Source organism: Dermochelys coriacea, chromosome 8 (genome assembly GCF_009764565.3).
Source record: "Dermochelys coriacea isolate rDerCor1 chromosome 8, rDerCor1.pri.v4, whole genome shotgun sequence".
Classification (NCBI taxonomy): domain Eukaryota; kingdom Metazoa; phylum Chordata; order Testudines; family Dermochelyidae; genus Dermochelys; species Dermochelys coriacea.
In genome coordinates this window covers 98,174,586-98,191,491 of record NC_050075.1, presented here as the reverse complement: position 1 = coordinate 98,191,491, position 16,906 = coordinate 98,174,586, and the positions used below count along the sequence as shown (strand labels likewise).

General features: G+C 38.1%; 1 protein-coding gene across 1 annotated transcript in view; it reads left to right on the top strand.

Moving 5' to 3' along the window:
• Positions 1–16,906, top strand: part of ZFYVE9 (zinc finger FYVE-type containing 9) — a 101,263-nt gene that overhangs the window by 80,030 nt on the left and 4,327 nt on the right. Inside the window, 6 exon segments of the mRNA XM_038413064.2 lie at positions 3,891–4,115; positions 7,143–7,225; positions 7,820–7,924; positions 12,137–12,287; positions 13,687–13,767; positions 15,071–15,233. Coding sequence (XP_038268992.1) covers positions 3,891–4,115; positions 7,143–7,225; positions 7,820–7,924; positions 12,137–12,287; positions 13,687–13,767; positions 15,071–15,233 — 808 coding nt within the window.

The following is a 16,906-nucleotide window of genomic DNA, read 5'->3' as shown; positions in this document are numbered from 1 at the left end:
GACAATAATGATCAGCAAATTTTGAGTTTTCAAATGATACTTCACAATGCATACTTTGTATAAAGATTATTACAATAGTGTGCAAGGGGTAAATACAGGGGTACAGTTTGTCACAATATGCTTAACTGGTTAGTGTTTTTACTTTTTAACCTTTGAGAGTTCTTTTTTAAATGGGGTGAAAGTTTCTAGATGATAGAATTTGCAGTAATTTCACAATGTAGATTTCTAACACATCCGTGTGCATAAAACTCAAATTTAACTTGAAGACATGATCCTACTGAGTGACTCCTGTGAGATGCTGAGCGCCTTCAACTTGCATTGGCTTTTTGGGGAAATGAGTGCTCAGCACCTCGCAGGATTAGGATCAGTGTTAAAAAAGACAGCCAGTAAAGCAACATTAATAACAATGTTCACAGTTTCTGAATTTTGGTCCAAAAAAGGTTAAATCATACTGAAAAAAGCAAGAGTTGTATTGAAGTGGGTTTGCCTTTCTGCCTTTCCCCCTCCAGAATTCCAAATGGATCGGTACAGGGATATACCAGGGACTGAACACTTCTTGCTTGTTCATGAGTCCTGTCCCTTGGAAACACTGCCATTTCAGAATCAGCTGCAACAGATTGTCATTTCCTATGCAAAGAATTAGGATTCCTGTACTTAGCTGCAGGAGGCAGTGAGATGAGGCTTCTGTTTACAGACATGCCCTACTAATAAGCTATAAGCCCAAACTCCTAGGGACCTATAGAAAAAGGAACATATGATGATTGTGCTGGCCTGGGAGAGCTGCAGAGACAGTGCCCTTGGTCCATGAGGGCAAGAGAGGAACATCTTGTGTCACCCTCAGGTGAGACTCTTGGAGCAGAACCATGTCCAGCCCTGACTTCAGAGAGAATCAATGTGACTTGGAGCCTTCGGAAGTGAGTTGATCCAGGGACTTCCTCCAAACTACTGTTGGTTAACCCTTCCTTTGCCAGATAAAACTGTAGTAGCGTTATGTATTTTTCACGCACTGTAATTTGTAGTCATTTGAAAATGGCTTTAGGCTGTTTCATAACAAAATCAAGAAGCCTTGTAACTGACTGCCACATCTACAGTTCTGAGTGTCGATATAGCTACTTTGATGTGACTGAGATTTTACTAACTAAAGACCCAGTGTTCCTCTCAACTGTGTGGCATGGAGCAAAGCATTAGTAACTGCTTTAAAATGAACATGAATGTTGCCTTAAATTAACAGTAGTCAATGAGGGGACTGTGGGCTTCAGAGGCATGGACAGCTATAGTAGAAGTGTGGAGACAGAGATCAATGCCTACACAGCAATCTCGCGTAGCAGACCTGCTGACAATTGTGAAGGAAATTCAGCAGCAACTACTGCTTTTTAGATGGCAGTTAACTTCCCCTTGACACTCTCTGTTCCTCTCTAAGAAGGGAGGGAATGTACAAATGTAGGACAACCAGCAATAGCACACTTATCAAGTCAACCATCCTACTGGAATAAAGGAAGCCCTGGAATTGTTGCAGAAGAGCTGGCCTTCTGCATGGATGTCTCCAGACCAGTGGTTCTCAACCTGTGGGCCGCTTGTGGACCAATCAGCACACAGCTGCAGCCCATGTGACATCCTCAAGGCCATTCGGGTAATATATATATTGTGTGGATGTGGCCCACATAACATACAGAGAGCTGCATATGCCGCCCACAATGGTAAATAGGTTGAGAACGACAGCTCCAGATCGAAGGGATTGGTGCCAAGATTCCTCGTGGGTCTCCAGAGATGGCATGAAGGCCAGACCACAATCCCCTCCATGAAGTGTGATCTCCCCTCCCCAAGAGCAGCATGTATTGCCTTTGTAAATCCTAAATTAATAAAACACGAATTCTGACATTCAATAAGAATGAGAAATGTTATCAGATGTTTCCATACATTATTTAAACCGTGTTGTGCCCTTCAATAAAGGGAAGCACATTAGTGTATTTTGTGTACACAAGCGGTGTGTTACACTACTTGATGTTTTAATCAAAGCTTTGTTTAAATGTTGCATAGCTAGTTATATTCTTACAACAGAAAGGCCAAGGATTAAATGAGCCAGGGAACTTCTCTCCCCTCAGGTGGTGGTCACCTCAGTCAATGGAGTTGAAGTACATGTGGAAACATTTCCTTGTGCTTTCACAATCCTTGCTGTACCTATTTTGTAGATAGAGGTCAGCCTCAAGGCCTGCCGGCACCTTTCATCAACACTTGCATCCACTTACTCTCTATTTAAAAAAGGGGGAAAGAATTTTGTGTTTGCCAAAATGAATGACCAGGATGCATCTCTTGATTGGTGGATAGTAATAACATTTTGTTAAATGTTTTCTTAATTATCTAATCAACTTTAGTTCATAAAATGATTCCATCAGTAAAATTTTTGCTTATTAGGATCAAAGAATAGAATTCTGATTTAGAATTAGTGATATTTCTCCTGTATCTGTCTCAGCTGCAATTTACATAAACTAAACTAAACACTGTTATGTAATTCTTCATCTGCCCCAGACCTTCAGAATGTTTATGCGGGTACTGTATCCGTTCATGTAAAATTAAAAAAAATAGACATTACTGATTTGGCCAAGTGTATTTGTGCTGTTTTGCCACAAAATTCTTACTCTTACAAGTAGGAACATCTGAGGACCTAATTCATTAAACAAATGTGTCCAGTTTCTGCACTGAAGATTCCATGTAAGGTCATGAAAGAACTGAAAACAGGTTTTCTGTTAGGGGTTTTCATAGCCTGAGGCACCGTGGAAGTCAAACTTTCAGTGGATCCCTAATCTCAGTGTAATACACCTCTTGAATTGCACATCACTAACAAAACTTTGAAAGCAAGCTCCATTCATACTTGAGGTGCATATCAAAGTAACTGTTTTTCTCTAAGTATGACTAGATAGTATAGTAAACATGTAATCTATCCCCTGATGTGCATATAAAAATTGAGAGTAAGGGTGTTGGTGCCTATGTAGCTGTGTGCACAATCCCTGATTTACACACATGCATGGACCTAAATCAGGCAAGTACCGAAATGAATGTATGCTCTTTTGTGTATGTGCTCCTACAAATCTGGCCTCATAAATGTTTCAAGACTCATGGTGCACATGTCACAAGTGGATATTAAACGGAGCAGAATTGCTTTTATTTTTCTAAGACCTCATCTACACTAGAAAATTAGGTTGGTTTAACTACATCGGTCAGCAGCGTGAAAAATCCACACCCCTTAGTGGCATAGTTAAACTGACCTGAATCCCTATGTAGACAGTGCTAGGTCTACAGAAGAATTCTTCTGGCAGCCTACCTACTGCCTCTTGGGGAGGTGGATTACCTACACTGAAGGGAGAAATCCTTCCCGTTGGCATAGGTAGTGAAGCGCTACAGCTGCGCCACTCTAGCATTTTACGTATAGACAAGCCCTACGTTTTTAAGCTTTAAGACCTAATTAGATCACATTGACCTCTAAGATGCTTGGGAAACCCAAAATGAGGGACGCCACTGATGCAGCAGAGCACAAAGCTTGACATGATGTGGGAATCGCTTATTGAATGTGTAAAACTTTTCTAAACTTGGTTTCAAGGATTGGTATAATTTGCAATGGTTGAACAAATCTGTTGCCTCCCCAATATTTTTTGATGCATCTGTACTCTGAGGTGGAAATTCCAGCACAGAGATGCTGTAGAATAAGGGGTAACTTGAATGTTCTTGGGTAGCAAGTATTTTTATTCTGTAATGTGACTAACGGGAGTTAACTAAGGATGTAATTCCAGGAAGAAAAGAGTGTGTTTAATCTTATTTTTCTCTTTTAAAACAAGTTAGTGAATTTTTTGGTGCAGACTCTAGTGCAGTAAAATAATGAACTTCATGGTTCCTAGGTAATGTCGTGGGCAGCTTGGGACACTCCTTTTTCAGCCAGAGTTTTCTTGGCAGTAAGGAACATGGTGGATTTTTATATGTGACATCTACATATCAGTCACTGCAGGACCTGGTGCTCCCAACTCCGCCCTACTTGTTTGGTATTCTCGTTCAGAAATGGGAGACTCCCTGGGCTAAAGTGTTCCCCATCCGATTGATGCTGAGACTTGGAGCTGAATACAGACGTAAGTAGCCTGTGTTCTCTTAACTCTAGTAACCTGTGTCTGTGTTTGGGTGACATTTCTGAGTGCTGTGGTTATGTACATCAGATATAGGAATAGTGATTGTGGGGAATGTGCCCCACTAACCACAACCCCAGTGATTGTGCCTGTAGATAGATACCTTACTAAGTCAGGTCATATGACCTAAAACTTTTTAGCTACAATTAAAACTATTAACCAGCTAACAATTAACCGAGGTCCTGGTAACACAACCTGTGACCTAAAATAGAAGAACAGTACAGGGTAAGTCTGATGCAGTTGTTGTATTTAGGGCAAAAAGCTGCTTTTGATACTGTGAAATTCATTCCATGCTTAGTGAAATGGAGGCTTCTCTTTAGTTTTTAGATTTCTCAAAAAAGGCTCATCTAAAAAATGCTAATATATATGCAGGTGAAACTAACTTACAGTACTTTATAAAAAGGCAGTACCAGCTGATGACAGCAGGCTACAATGAGTTCTTTAGTTGGACAAAGTCTAAAACTGGCATAAAATATTCCCAGAATGGCACTGTCCATATTTGGATCTAAAAGAAGTCATGTTAACTCCTAACTGGCTACTGGAAAAGCTAAGGGCTTTCTGCACCATTCATCTGCTGCCTGGTTGATAGGTCGGTTTAAAGCTGACTTGCTGTGAAAAATACGTTTTAGATTCTTCTTTGTGCACCAGCACTGTAACTTCCTATAGTATTAGTAAAAAAAAACATCCACTGGAAATTTTCACAGGCTTTGTAGATCAAACTTTTCTTATCACATAAAAATGAGGACTGTATCGCGATTAATCGCACTGTTAAATAATAATAGAATAGCATTTATTTAAATATTTTTGGATGTTTTCTACATTTTGCAATATATTGATTTCAATTACAACACAGAATACAAAGTATACAGTGATCACTTTATATTTATTTTTATTACAAATAGTTACACTGTAAAAAACTAAAAATAGTGTTTTTCAATTCACCTAATGCAAGTACCGTAGTGCAATCTCTTTATTATGAAAGTTGAACTTAAAAAAACCCCTGCATTTAAAAAACAAAACAATGTAAATCTTTAGAGCCGACAAGTCCACTCAGTCCTACTTGTTCAGCCAACTGCTAAGACAAAGAAGTTTGTTTATAGATAATGCTGCCCACTTCTTGTTTATAATGTCACCTGAAAGTGAGAACTGGCATTTGCATGGCACTGTTGTAGCCGGCATCGCAAGATATTTACATGCCCAATGAACCCAAAGATTCATATGTCCCTTCATGCTTCAACCACCATTCCAGAGGACATGCGTCCATGCTGATGAGGAGTTCTGCTCAATAACAATCCAAAGTAATGCGTCTTGACGCATGTTCATTTTCATCATCTGAGTCAGATGCCACCAGCAAAACGATAATTTTCTTTTTTGGAGGTTTGTGTTCTGTAGTTTCTGCATTGGGTGTTGCTCTTTTAAGACTTCTGAAAGCTTGTTCCACACCTCGTCCCTCTCAGATTTTGGAAGGCACTTCAGATTCTTAAACCTTGTATTGAGTGCTGTAACTATCTTTAGAAATCTCACATTGGTACCTTCTTTGCGTTTTGTCAAATCTGCAATGAAAGTGTTCTTAAAATGAACATGTGCTGGGTCATCATCCAAGACTGCTATAACAGAGCAAGAGGCATATAATTTTCCCCAAGAAGTTCAGTCACAAATTATTTAAGGCATTATTTTTTTAACGGGTGTCATCAGCGTGGAAGTATGACCTCTGTAATGGTGGGCATGAAGGGGCATACGAATATTTAGCATATCTGACTTGTAAATACCTTGCAATGCTGACTACAGAAGTGCCATGCAAACGGCTGTTCTCACTTTCAGGTGACGTAAATAAGAAGCGGGCAATATATCTCCCATAAATATAAACAAACTTGTTTCTCTTAGAGATTGGCTGAACAAGAAGTAGGGCTGAGTGGACTCGTCAGCTCTAACGTTTTACATTGTTTTGTTTGAATGCAGTTATGTAACAAAAAAAAAATCTACATTTGTAAGTAGATGAAGTGATTGCACTACCGTACTTGTCTGTGGTAAATTGAAAAATACCATTTCTTTTGTTTATCATTTTTACAGTGCAAATATTTGTAATAAGAACAATATAAAATGAGCACTGTACACTTCGTATTCTTTGTTGCAATTAAAATCAATATATTTGAAAATGTAAAAACATCCACAAATATTTAATAAATTTCAATTGGTATTCTATTGTTTAACAGTGCAATTAAAAGCAATATTTTTTTAATCATGATTAATTTTTTTAGTTAATCGCGTGAGTTAACTGTGATTGACAGCTCTAATAAAAGTATATATTATTGAGTTATAATAGGAAGCAAGCGACCGAATTTAGTGTAAAATGATGTTTGTAGGTGATTAACAACCACATTAATAAAGATCACTAATTTTGGCATTCATTGTTTGGTTGAGGAGGGGTGGGTGCGTGTAATTTAACTTTTATGTGTATCTGTTATAACTAAGATTTTCCAAAGTGGCTGCTGAAAGTTAGGGTCACAGTCCATCTCTGAATACTTAAACACGTGATCTGATATTCAAAGCTGCTGTGCCCCACAGGCTCTCATGGATTTCAGTAGCTTTGGGTGCACAGTACTTTAGAAAATAAGGCACTTATTTAGGTGCCTAAATAAGTATTTAAGAGCCTTACTTTAGACATCCATTTTGAAAATCTTGGCATAATTTATATTTAGTTCATTTTTCCTCAGAAACGTGCTGCAATATAATATAACATGACTGAGCAAATCTCTGTGCATGTTGAGTTGTATCATAGATAAAATTTCATAGATATGGGTAAGTATGCCAGGGAATGCAGATATTTTGCTGCCATTGGCATGTCAGAAATGTACTTTTAGTCCTTCTGTTGAAATTTTCCTATATGAAGAAGCTTAGATTCAGTTCGTTTTTTACATAACCTTTCAATAGGTGAGTTTGAATCTGATTATTCATTTTTAAAAATTTTCCTAGTTTATCCATGCCCACTTTTCAGCGTCAGATTTCGTAAGCCATTGTTTGGGGAGACTGGACACACAATTATGAATCTTCTCGCAGTAAGTGATGAGTGGGGGTTTTTGTTTGTCTGTATATATAGAAGAAAAGAGGAATGTTGTACTGTGATTATCTTAATTTATTTGTACAGTAACTAACTTTCAAAACACTATGATAAGGAAGTACTGGTATTGTGGTATTTGATTGGTGTCCTATTGTCTAATCTAGATATCAGACAGTAACTTTTGATGATGCAATAGATATTAATGATTGCCCAAATCAAAACTCTGGGTCTTGAACAGCTGTGTATTTTTGGATCTGGATCTAAATTTAGCTGCTCAGACCACTCTTCAAAAATGTAGTCATAATTCTGTGATCATAGAAAGTTCCAACTGGAGCTAACTTGTTAATTCTTAAGTGTAGGGAACATGACTTACTCTCACTCCCACTGAATCTGAGGTCTCTGTCTAATCTAGCAGAATGCAGAGAAAGATCAAATTTTCCTGTATAGAGTAATATAGAGTCATGAGAATATTCAGTTTTATGCATTATACTTCTATTTAATAGTTCTGTACCTTGTCTCTTTCTGAAAGGAGAGCTACCCTGTGTCACTAATGACTATGTTGTTTCACTTCTTTGTTCCTCTAAAACACAAGGACTTCAGAAATTACCAGTATACGTTGCCAGTGGTCCAAGGTTTAGTGGTTGATATGGAAGTGAGAAAAACCAGCATCAAAATCCCCAGCAACAGATATAATGAGGTAATACTTAGAGTAAATATATATGTTTAGTCTAGTACAATTTAAAGATAAGTGGGATTGGGTCCAAAGGAATTTATTGTGTTTGCCACTGCCAGTGAAAACTGCCTCAGAATTAAACTGTAAATGTATTATGTATATATTTTTTATATATGAATTGCCTACAGAAATGAGTTATGCACAGATCAATTCAATGTGGCATTAGTTAAAAATAATGGATAGTTGCTCTTCTTATACAGAGGTTATTACTTTTAAATATACTTCAAATGCAATTAATTGAAAATCTGGGGTTAGAGAGTTGTACATACTATTCTGATTTGAGTAAATGAATCAGTTAAATAACACATGCTGTATGGGTGTAAAGCCTGGAAAAAATGAACTTTCTCCAAGTACATGTTGGGTGTTCATAGTGTTTGTGAAAGTATTTATTGGATCTTTGTCGATTTTAATGCAAAATATATCTCTGTACATTTGAAATAAGAGTTTGATTTAATTGCATGAGAAAAGCTTCAGCTGTCTTTTAGACTTAGTTGATGTTGACAGTCAATCTGTTGAGTGACAATCATTGTTGAGTGATTTATTTGAACAATATTGGGGACCAAACAATGGAAAGGTGATAATTCAGTGGTGACATATCTAAAGGGCTAGTGACAAATGATCTCCTTGAGATTTTAAAGGAAATCAGTAGCAGAGACAGGAGTCAGTCTTATGCTTTCCATCTATGATATAGCACCAAATAAGAATGGAATACAGAATAGGAGAGAAATGGATTTTGATACTAAATGTTTCTTGCCAAATAGAGATGGAGCATCAATTGGAGAAAAGCATGCATTTGTCCTAATTCTTTCAAAGAGAAAGTATCTGTCCAGGTAGAGTCCTGCAAGCGCTAGAGAGGTTTACAAACAGAGAATTTCGTATAGATGCAACATATGAATCCGGGCACTAGACTAGGATTAGCCCTTTGATATCCTGCTGATAGATCACTTGAAAAAAATACTTGAACAAACAGCTTCTGGGTTATGGATATAAGGGGATCACCAAATTTGAATTTTTGAGGAAAAACTAATAGGGGTTGCTCAGGATCAGTCCCTCCACAGTCCCTCTGTTAAAACAGAGCAGATATCAAGATTCCACAAGCACTGCAGAACTTATCTGATGAAGTGAAGTCTTGAAATTGTAGGATGCAGTGTGGTTCGTAATAAAGTTAAAAACTGATTTTGGAGGCGAACTAGAATTGTCCATTTCTCTGGAGGGAAGCCCTGAATTCAGTGAATTATTGAACAAAATATATGGAAGAACTTACTTTAAAAATAATTATTAGACTAACCTCTCTTAGTTTAAATGTATAATGGTTGAAATATGACTAAATTTAAGAGTTTGAGCTATACCATTATTTGAACCAATGTAAAATAGGAACAGATAACTCCTGGAAGATAAGAAAGTCAAATTCAATTTCCAAAGGTATTGTTAATATAAAGTAACCATTGTAATTTTGAACACACAACTCAAGAAATGCTAGGGTTCAAATTCTCAAATAATATTAACTTTGTCAACTATATATATATTAAATTTAATTTGAATTTTGTCTAATTAATAATCCAAAATATAACTGTTGCTACAATGCTAAATTTTGCAGTTCTTGACCTCTTGTGTTTACATTTGTAACATCAATGTTGTAAATAGAGCTATATGCTTTATGCATTTAATCCTTTTTTCTTCAAGAATGGGGTGGGGGCAACCAGAGTCCACCACTCAGTCTCTGGAGGGGCTAGGATCTCTGAGGATACTTCTCCTGACACATGCATCAATGTAGCAAGGAATGCCTTGATGCATCAAGAGCATGCATTGAATGTAAATCTTTTAGCCCCAATGGGATGTTGGGTGGAGAACTGAGGAAAGGGGAGTATGTGGAGGGGAGGGGCACTTGCAGTGCATCAGTGAGAGGGATATAATATTATACTCATTTTACAGATTGGGAAACTGAGACAGCAGCTAAATGACATGCCCAGAGGCATACAGGGGGCCATGACAGAGCCAGGAGTAGAACTGAGGAGCTTCTAGCTCCCAGTTCTGTATTCAGACCATACTAGCTCTCAAGAAGTAATATGCATTCCTTTAAGAGAATAAGCAATTGCCTTATAAGAGTTGTGCCTAAAATGTATCACTTTTTCAGACTCAGAGATCTTATCAAGGTGTTTCCTGTGTAGAATGGCATTTTTAAAAGCTCTTATAGCATCAAAGCTGATGCTGCATTTCATATCAGGTTTTCCATACAAAATGCATTCCAACGTGCTTTAGAGTGGTAATAATAGCAAGCGAGAGTGAAAATATGTATATAGGCAATGGGAAGAGCTATTTTTAGATGAGATTTGAAAAGATGGAGTTACTGAGGCAGAAAGATATAGGAAGGCTAGTAACTGAATTATAAGGTGTATTAATTCTTGAATGCCATTGTGAAGGGAAAAAAAGTCCCCATTTCAGCCGGTATAGATCTAAATCTGTTATACTTGAAGATTGTATATGCAATACACAATATATGGTAGTTAATTTCAGTATGGTTTAACCTTTTGTCCAGTGTTTATGTATTTGTTATCTTCAGTTTCGTACTCTTTGCTAACTGTGCTAAACTGAACCTTGCGGAAATGCCTGTAGTAAAAAGGTGTGATCAGCACCTCTGTATTAGGTTGGGTTCAGTTTTCTGTTTGAAGCAGGGATTCAGCCTCTTGTTTGTGAAGAATACAATGTATCTTCCTCAAAATTTACAGCACAGGAAAAACTGAATTTTCTGGAAAGTCTCAATTTGTTTTTAAACGTGAGACTTTTGAGAACTTTTTTTTCACACCCTGTTCTAACTAAAGACTGGTTTGTATCATTCAGACTGTCCATTCAGTTAAAACTATTGAAATCTCATGCATGGGCTATATTTGGAGAAATGTGCTTATAATTAATAGAAGTTATTAACAATTACTTTATTTTGTCTTTACCTTTACACTCATCATTTTCCAATACGCAAAATGATTGCCATTTCCTCTAACTTTCACTGGAATTTAAGAAATCCAGTTGCATTGAAGTTATTCCTGCCCTCTGTACAGATGCCTGTCATTTCACTAATGCCTTGCCATGTGAAAGTGGGGCTGCCATGTTGTTTCTAATGGGACTGAGGGCAAATGGTGCCCTTGGTAAAGGTGGCTGCCATTTCACTAAAGTCTTACCTTTGGAACATGAGGTGCTGAAACCAGTAATGAAACATACTACAGTAATACAAAATCTTAACTATGATCTCATATCTCCCCCCCAAAACACACCACACTTATTACTACTGTGCATATATGTGATTGTTGAATATTTGCTGACATTGTAATTAAGGTTTTGTGTTGTACTGAGTGGGAGATTAATGTGTTGTGTGTAATGGGCTTCCTATTCACTTGGAGGCAGAAGACAGGGTGTGTAGTGTCTGGTGCTGTCAGTGAAAATGTGAGCACAAGGCTACTGTTAAGAAGTGTCCCATAACGTGATATTTTCCTTGCTTTTTGGGGTTTCATTGATAGGATGTTATAATTAATCTTATATGCAGTAGTGTTTTAGCTGTAAGAAAAGGAGTACTTGTGGCACCTTAGAGACTAACAAATTTATTAGAGCATGCTCTAATAAATTTGTTAGTCTCTAAGGTGCCACAAGTACTCCTTTTCTTTTTGCGAATACAGACTAACACGGCTGCTACTCTGAAACCTGTTTTAGCTGTGTTGGTCCCAGGATATCAGAGACACAAGGGGGTGAGGTAATCTCTTTTATTGGACTAACTTCTGTTGTTGAGACAAGCTTTTGAGTTTACAGAGTTTACACACTTCAGACCTGAAGAAGTGCTCTGTGAGAGCTTGAAAGCCTGTTTCTCTCATGAACAAAAGCTGGTCCAATAAAAGAGATTACCTCACCCACCTTGTCTCCACAATTAATCTTACATGCTTATGCTCCTAAATTCCATTCACTTTCAGTGAGATTTAGGCACTCTTGAAAATGGGCCATAGGTGCTTCTGAAAATTTTATGCTGTGAAGGTTGTCGCTAAGTTTGCTAGTCTTTGCAAAGGTGTCACAGTTGGATACATTGTAATAAGATTCTTCAACCAGATTAAACCATACAAGCCACTGTTTATGCTAATAATCCATGTGCAGGATTTAAGGCTAAATGAAAGTGATAAACTTTCTTTTTGTTTGCAGATGATGAAAGCCATGAACAAGTCTAATGAGCATGTTCTAGCTGGGGGAGCATGCTTCAATGAGAAAGCAGACTCTCACCTAGTGTGTGTTCAGAATGATGATGGGAACTACCAGACGCAGGCCATCAGTATTCATAATCAGCCAAGAAAGGGTGAGATGGGACTGATCTAAGGGAGCAGATGGAGGCTTTTCCCACCCAGAGCGCTTTGCATGACTTTCTTTTGTGCTGCCATTAAAGCATATTACTTTGTAAATATACCAAAACAGGTTTTGTCTTTAATTCATGGACCTTCTGAAATTAATATTTTGCACAGAAACCAGTTGTTGTATGATTAGAGAGCTCCTAGGACTTGATGGGGCGTGGCTTCCATACATGCAGCATAATGGGAAGGCCCAATGCAAATGTGTGAATAATAAGAAAGTGCCCTATTTGCCTCTGGATTACCCTGCCCATCCTCCTGGCACTCCTTTTCAATGTCCACAGTTTAATCTGGTGTTTGAAGTATTGCATACTGTTGATGTGGATTTTTCAGATCGCACCTCTCTATGGTTACTGGTGATGTTCAGTATTTGTCCAGCTGAGATGTGAGTTGGCAGTTTGCCAGGAGTTCAAGGGCCTCACATAACTGACATAAAATAAAGCAGGTTTTCATACCCTTCAGAGACGTAGTTATACCAATGTACATTTGTAATGCAGATCTGGCCTTAATGTACCTAACCCTTCCTCACCGAGAGCTGCAAGAGCTTTCTGTGTGTATGTTAATTAGACCATTTGATTTTCCGGCTTTATTATTTGTTAAGACCAGGTGACATGTAAGTAGCAGTAGCAACTTAGCATTTTAAGAATTAAAATGTTAGGGCTTTTTTTTTTTTAACCAGACTTCATGTCAGAGTTGATAATCTTATGTTAGAAGCTCCATGACGTCTCCAAATGAGTACAAAAAAAGATACATTCATTCATTCATGAACATTCATGATCTTCACTCACAATTTCAGCATATGTGTTGGCATGTCTGTTCCTTTAGGGCTGGCACTAATTTCTAAGTAGTATTTTCTGTACATAGAGCATGGGAGGATGGATTTCAAGGAACTCCTTTGTGCTATTGGAAACACAATGGCCATTTTAAGCTGTAGCTTGCAGCTAGTTTAGAAAATTTGAGCCACTCCCCTTCTGACTGGTCAGTAGTACAATGTCATCAGCAAAAAGCCCAAGTAAGATTGTTTTTAGTCGCATGAGGACTTTTTAAAGGTCATAATGTGCATGTTTACCCCTAAAACAGACCCCGCATTCTTAGTGAAAAAGAAACTAATTAAATATTAACATTCTTTAAGGTGGGCAAAAATTGCCATCAAGTTTAGAATATCATCAGACAAGGGGCACCCTTGCTGCCCAAGCATCTGATACACACTGGAATCATAATAACTTTGTGCTACATAATGCCTTATTTAGGTTATTAGCTTTTCTGTGGATGATACAGCTACAATACCTGATTCTTGCATAAGACATTGCTTTGACAAGAGCCTCTCTAAAATCAGTCTTATTATTGCAGTGACTGGTGCCAGCTTCTTTGTGTTCAGTGGAGCTTTAAAATCCTCTTCGGGCTACCTTGCCAAGTCCAGCATTGTAGAAGGTAAGGAATGAACAGCTTGCTGAAAGTACATTGCTTCCCTCCTGATAACTGTATATTTGAGCAGTGTGCACAGCTTAGTTCTTGTGCCCTGGGTATTTGAGAATCACTCTGGTTACCCAGCGTTATTTCACTCTTTAGCTAAACACAGTTTTCCATTATGGCCTGTAACTTAATTTAACTGAGAAAATGAGAATAACTAGTCCAGATGCCTTGGGACACCAATACAAGAAAATTAGGGTCGATATGAAATACTTGGCTCCTGTGCTGGGGATCAGAGCTTACAATCCTTGACTGAAGTAGAAAATTGCAAGCATAAGAAACTTGGAGTTTATCTCCATAGCAAGAGATGAAGCCCTGCTGTGCATTAGCCTGTTCATTTAATAGCCTTGCATTGGGCAAACTTATAAATTTCTGAGGTTTGTATCCTAGTACGTCGTCCGGTGACAGCGTGAAAGGTCAAGATTGTCCAGACTGGGTTGTGTCCCCATAGTTCATTCTTCCTTTGCCAACAGAGTCCAATGATGGACCTGATTCTCCAGTTTGTGCGCTCTCTCCTATATTTTTGGGGGAGGGTCATGGCTTATAAAAGTGCCACATTAAAACAAGGCTGAGTATATGTTGTTTTGTAACATTCTTTACTTAAACCAGAAATTATTTGGTTTTAGTTCAGGATGCTGAGTTGGAAACTCATCAGTTGGGGAGTTGGGAAACCTCAAGGAATTAGTAACTTGCTGTTTTATGGAACTGTTCGTTACCAAGTTACTTGTGCAAACACAGTTTATTCAGGCTGGTAATATCCAAAAGCTGTGACTTATGTTTGTTTAACAGCCTGCGTGAAATGAGTTGCTGGCCGTTGTGGGATTCCTGGTGGGCAAGTGTCCACATCACAAAAAACACTGTTACTGCTGGAGTCCTTCTTGCTAATTTCATTGGAGGTCAAATATTTGAATGATCATGATCGTTTACCTCTCATATCTTGAGGTGGGATCTCCAGAACAGGGGTGCAGTGCAGTGGCAAGGCTGTGCGAGTAAACTCATGGTTGCCATTGCTAAGGTTGAATCTGTTCTGTAAGTAGACTTCAGCTTCCACCGGTACGTCCTCCAGACCATGTTCATAAATGTTACATGGGAATGCTACTAAACCAACAGCTTTCTATAGCGTTATTACTTATGGCCTTTCAAATGGATATTGCACGTTGACATTGAATCGTAACAGGAAGAATGGTTTTAGCCCTGTTCTGAATGTTCTTTCTTAAATGTGGCTGTTGGTTGTTTCTGATGATAATGATTATTGATTCCTTAGATGGTGTAATGGTCCAGATAACTGCTGAGAACATGGACTCCTTGAGGCAAGCTCTGAGAGAGATGAAAGACTTCACTATTACTTGTGGCAAAGTAGATGCTGAAGAGCCTCAGGAACATGTTCATATCCAGTGGGTGGAAGATGACAAAAACTTTAACAAGGGGTGAGTAGATGAATAATCCCTTGACACTTTTACAGTGTTTATTTGGCTCTGTTTTGTCTGCTGCTGTTTGTCTCTATAGCTTACTAACAGCATGTTCTATCTATGAAGAAGAATCCACATGCTTTGTGATTTTTAGAGTGCTCCAAGTTTCTCAGATGACATTTGTGACAAGATAAAGGAAGAGTAATCAGTGATTGACTTTTTGCAAAGTAAGTCTTTATCATATATGTTTGTTAAAACTCTGAGGAGCTGATCCTGAAAGATAAAGACTGACTTCCTCAAGTCAGTATGGATTGAAGGTGCTTAGCCCCTTGCAAAGTTGCACCATTAGTTTGAGAGATCAGACTTTTGTATCGTTATTAAAATGGGGCAGAGGTAAATAGAACTTCAGTGCATCAGTTTAGAAAGTTATCAAGGCTACAGAAAGATTTCTGCTATTGCAAATTTCCAGTTATTTTAAAGGCCTTGGTTATAAAAGGCCGTCTAGCTGCTAATTTTTGAGTGCTGAATCTTGCATGCTAGGAAAGTTTCTTATTCCTTCCACTAAGTTCACATTCAGTGGTGGTGTGGGTAAAATCTGATACATGCTGGACAGCGGCAGTGAATCTATAACCTTGAATCTGGAACCTTGACAATCAATGCAAGATGGCGAGTACATGGCAATTTAAGCATGCAATGTGATGGGTGGGGTTGAAAACTCAAAGAAACATAGATAGTAGCAGCAGCCTAGAAAAGGAGACCGTTCTTTAGGTAAAGACATTTCACATGTGTTTGGGACTGTTTGTGAAGTCCCACAGAAGTGGCCATTTCAGGGCATTAGTTAGGCTGCTTGTTCTGTTAAATTCAGTGTAAGTAACATTTTAGACATGACTGAATTGTACTATTTGATTTGATATTTATAAATAAATAAAATTCCAATCACTGTGTAATAAATCTACATAGGTTTCTGCATGTTCCATATGTGGAGAGCTCATCAATCCCTTGAGGTCACAGCTCAAATATAAGGCTATTGCAGACCTAAGGCAAGCTACCTCTGTACTCCCCAGCCTCAACTCCACCTAGTCTAGTAATGCATCCGATGAAGTGAGCTGTAGCTCACGAAAGCTTATGCTCAAATAAATTTGTTAGTCTCTAAGGTGCCACAAGTACTCCTTTTCTTTTTTGTGAATACAGACTAACATGGCTGCTACTCTGAAACAAGTCTAGATACTATATCTGATTGTTTTCCTGTGTGATATGGCAGAAAGCACTGCACTTTTCAGCTGTCTCCATTGTAATTATCTGGGGTAAACTCTCAACACAGCAGGACGACAATTTCAAAAAGCTGATTACTATTGAGATCCATGCACTAGTTCACACCACCATAATTGGAATTAGCGATGATATTCAGTAGCATTGTGTTTGGTACATTGAGAGAGATCTTTCTCTGGAGAGCTCCCTTCTGAGATAGTTTTTTTGTTTGTCCCTTTTAGCAAATGTGGCAAGTCACTGTATGGCGGTTTAAACTGCAGAATGCTCAATTTTAAAATAACCTGCAGTTGGGTCACTTTGAGAATCCAGATAAGTCAAAATAAGTGCCCTCTACAACCCTTATATGAGGTTTTCCTTTACAATGTCCTCTGTTCTGCAAATCTACTCAGATGGTCAAATTTGAAATCAGCTTTTATACGATG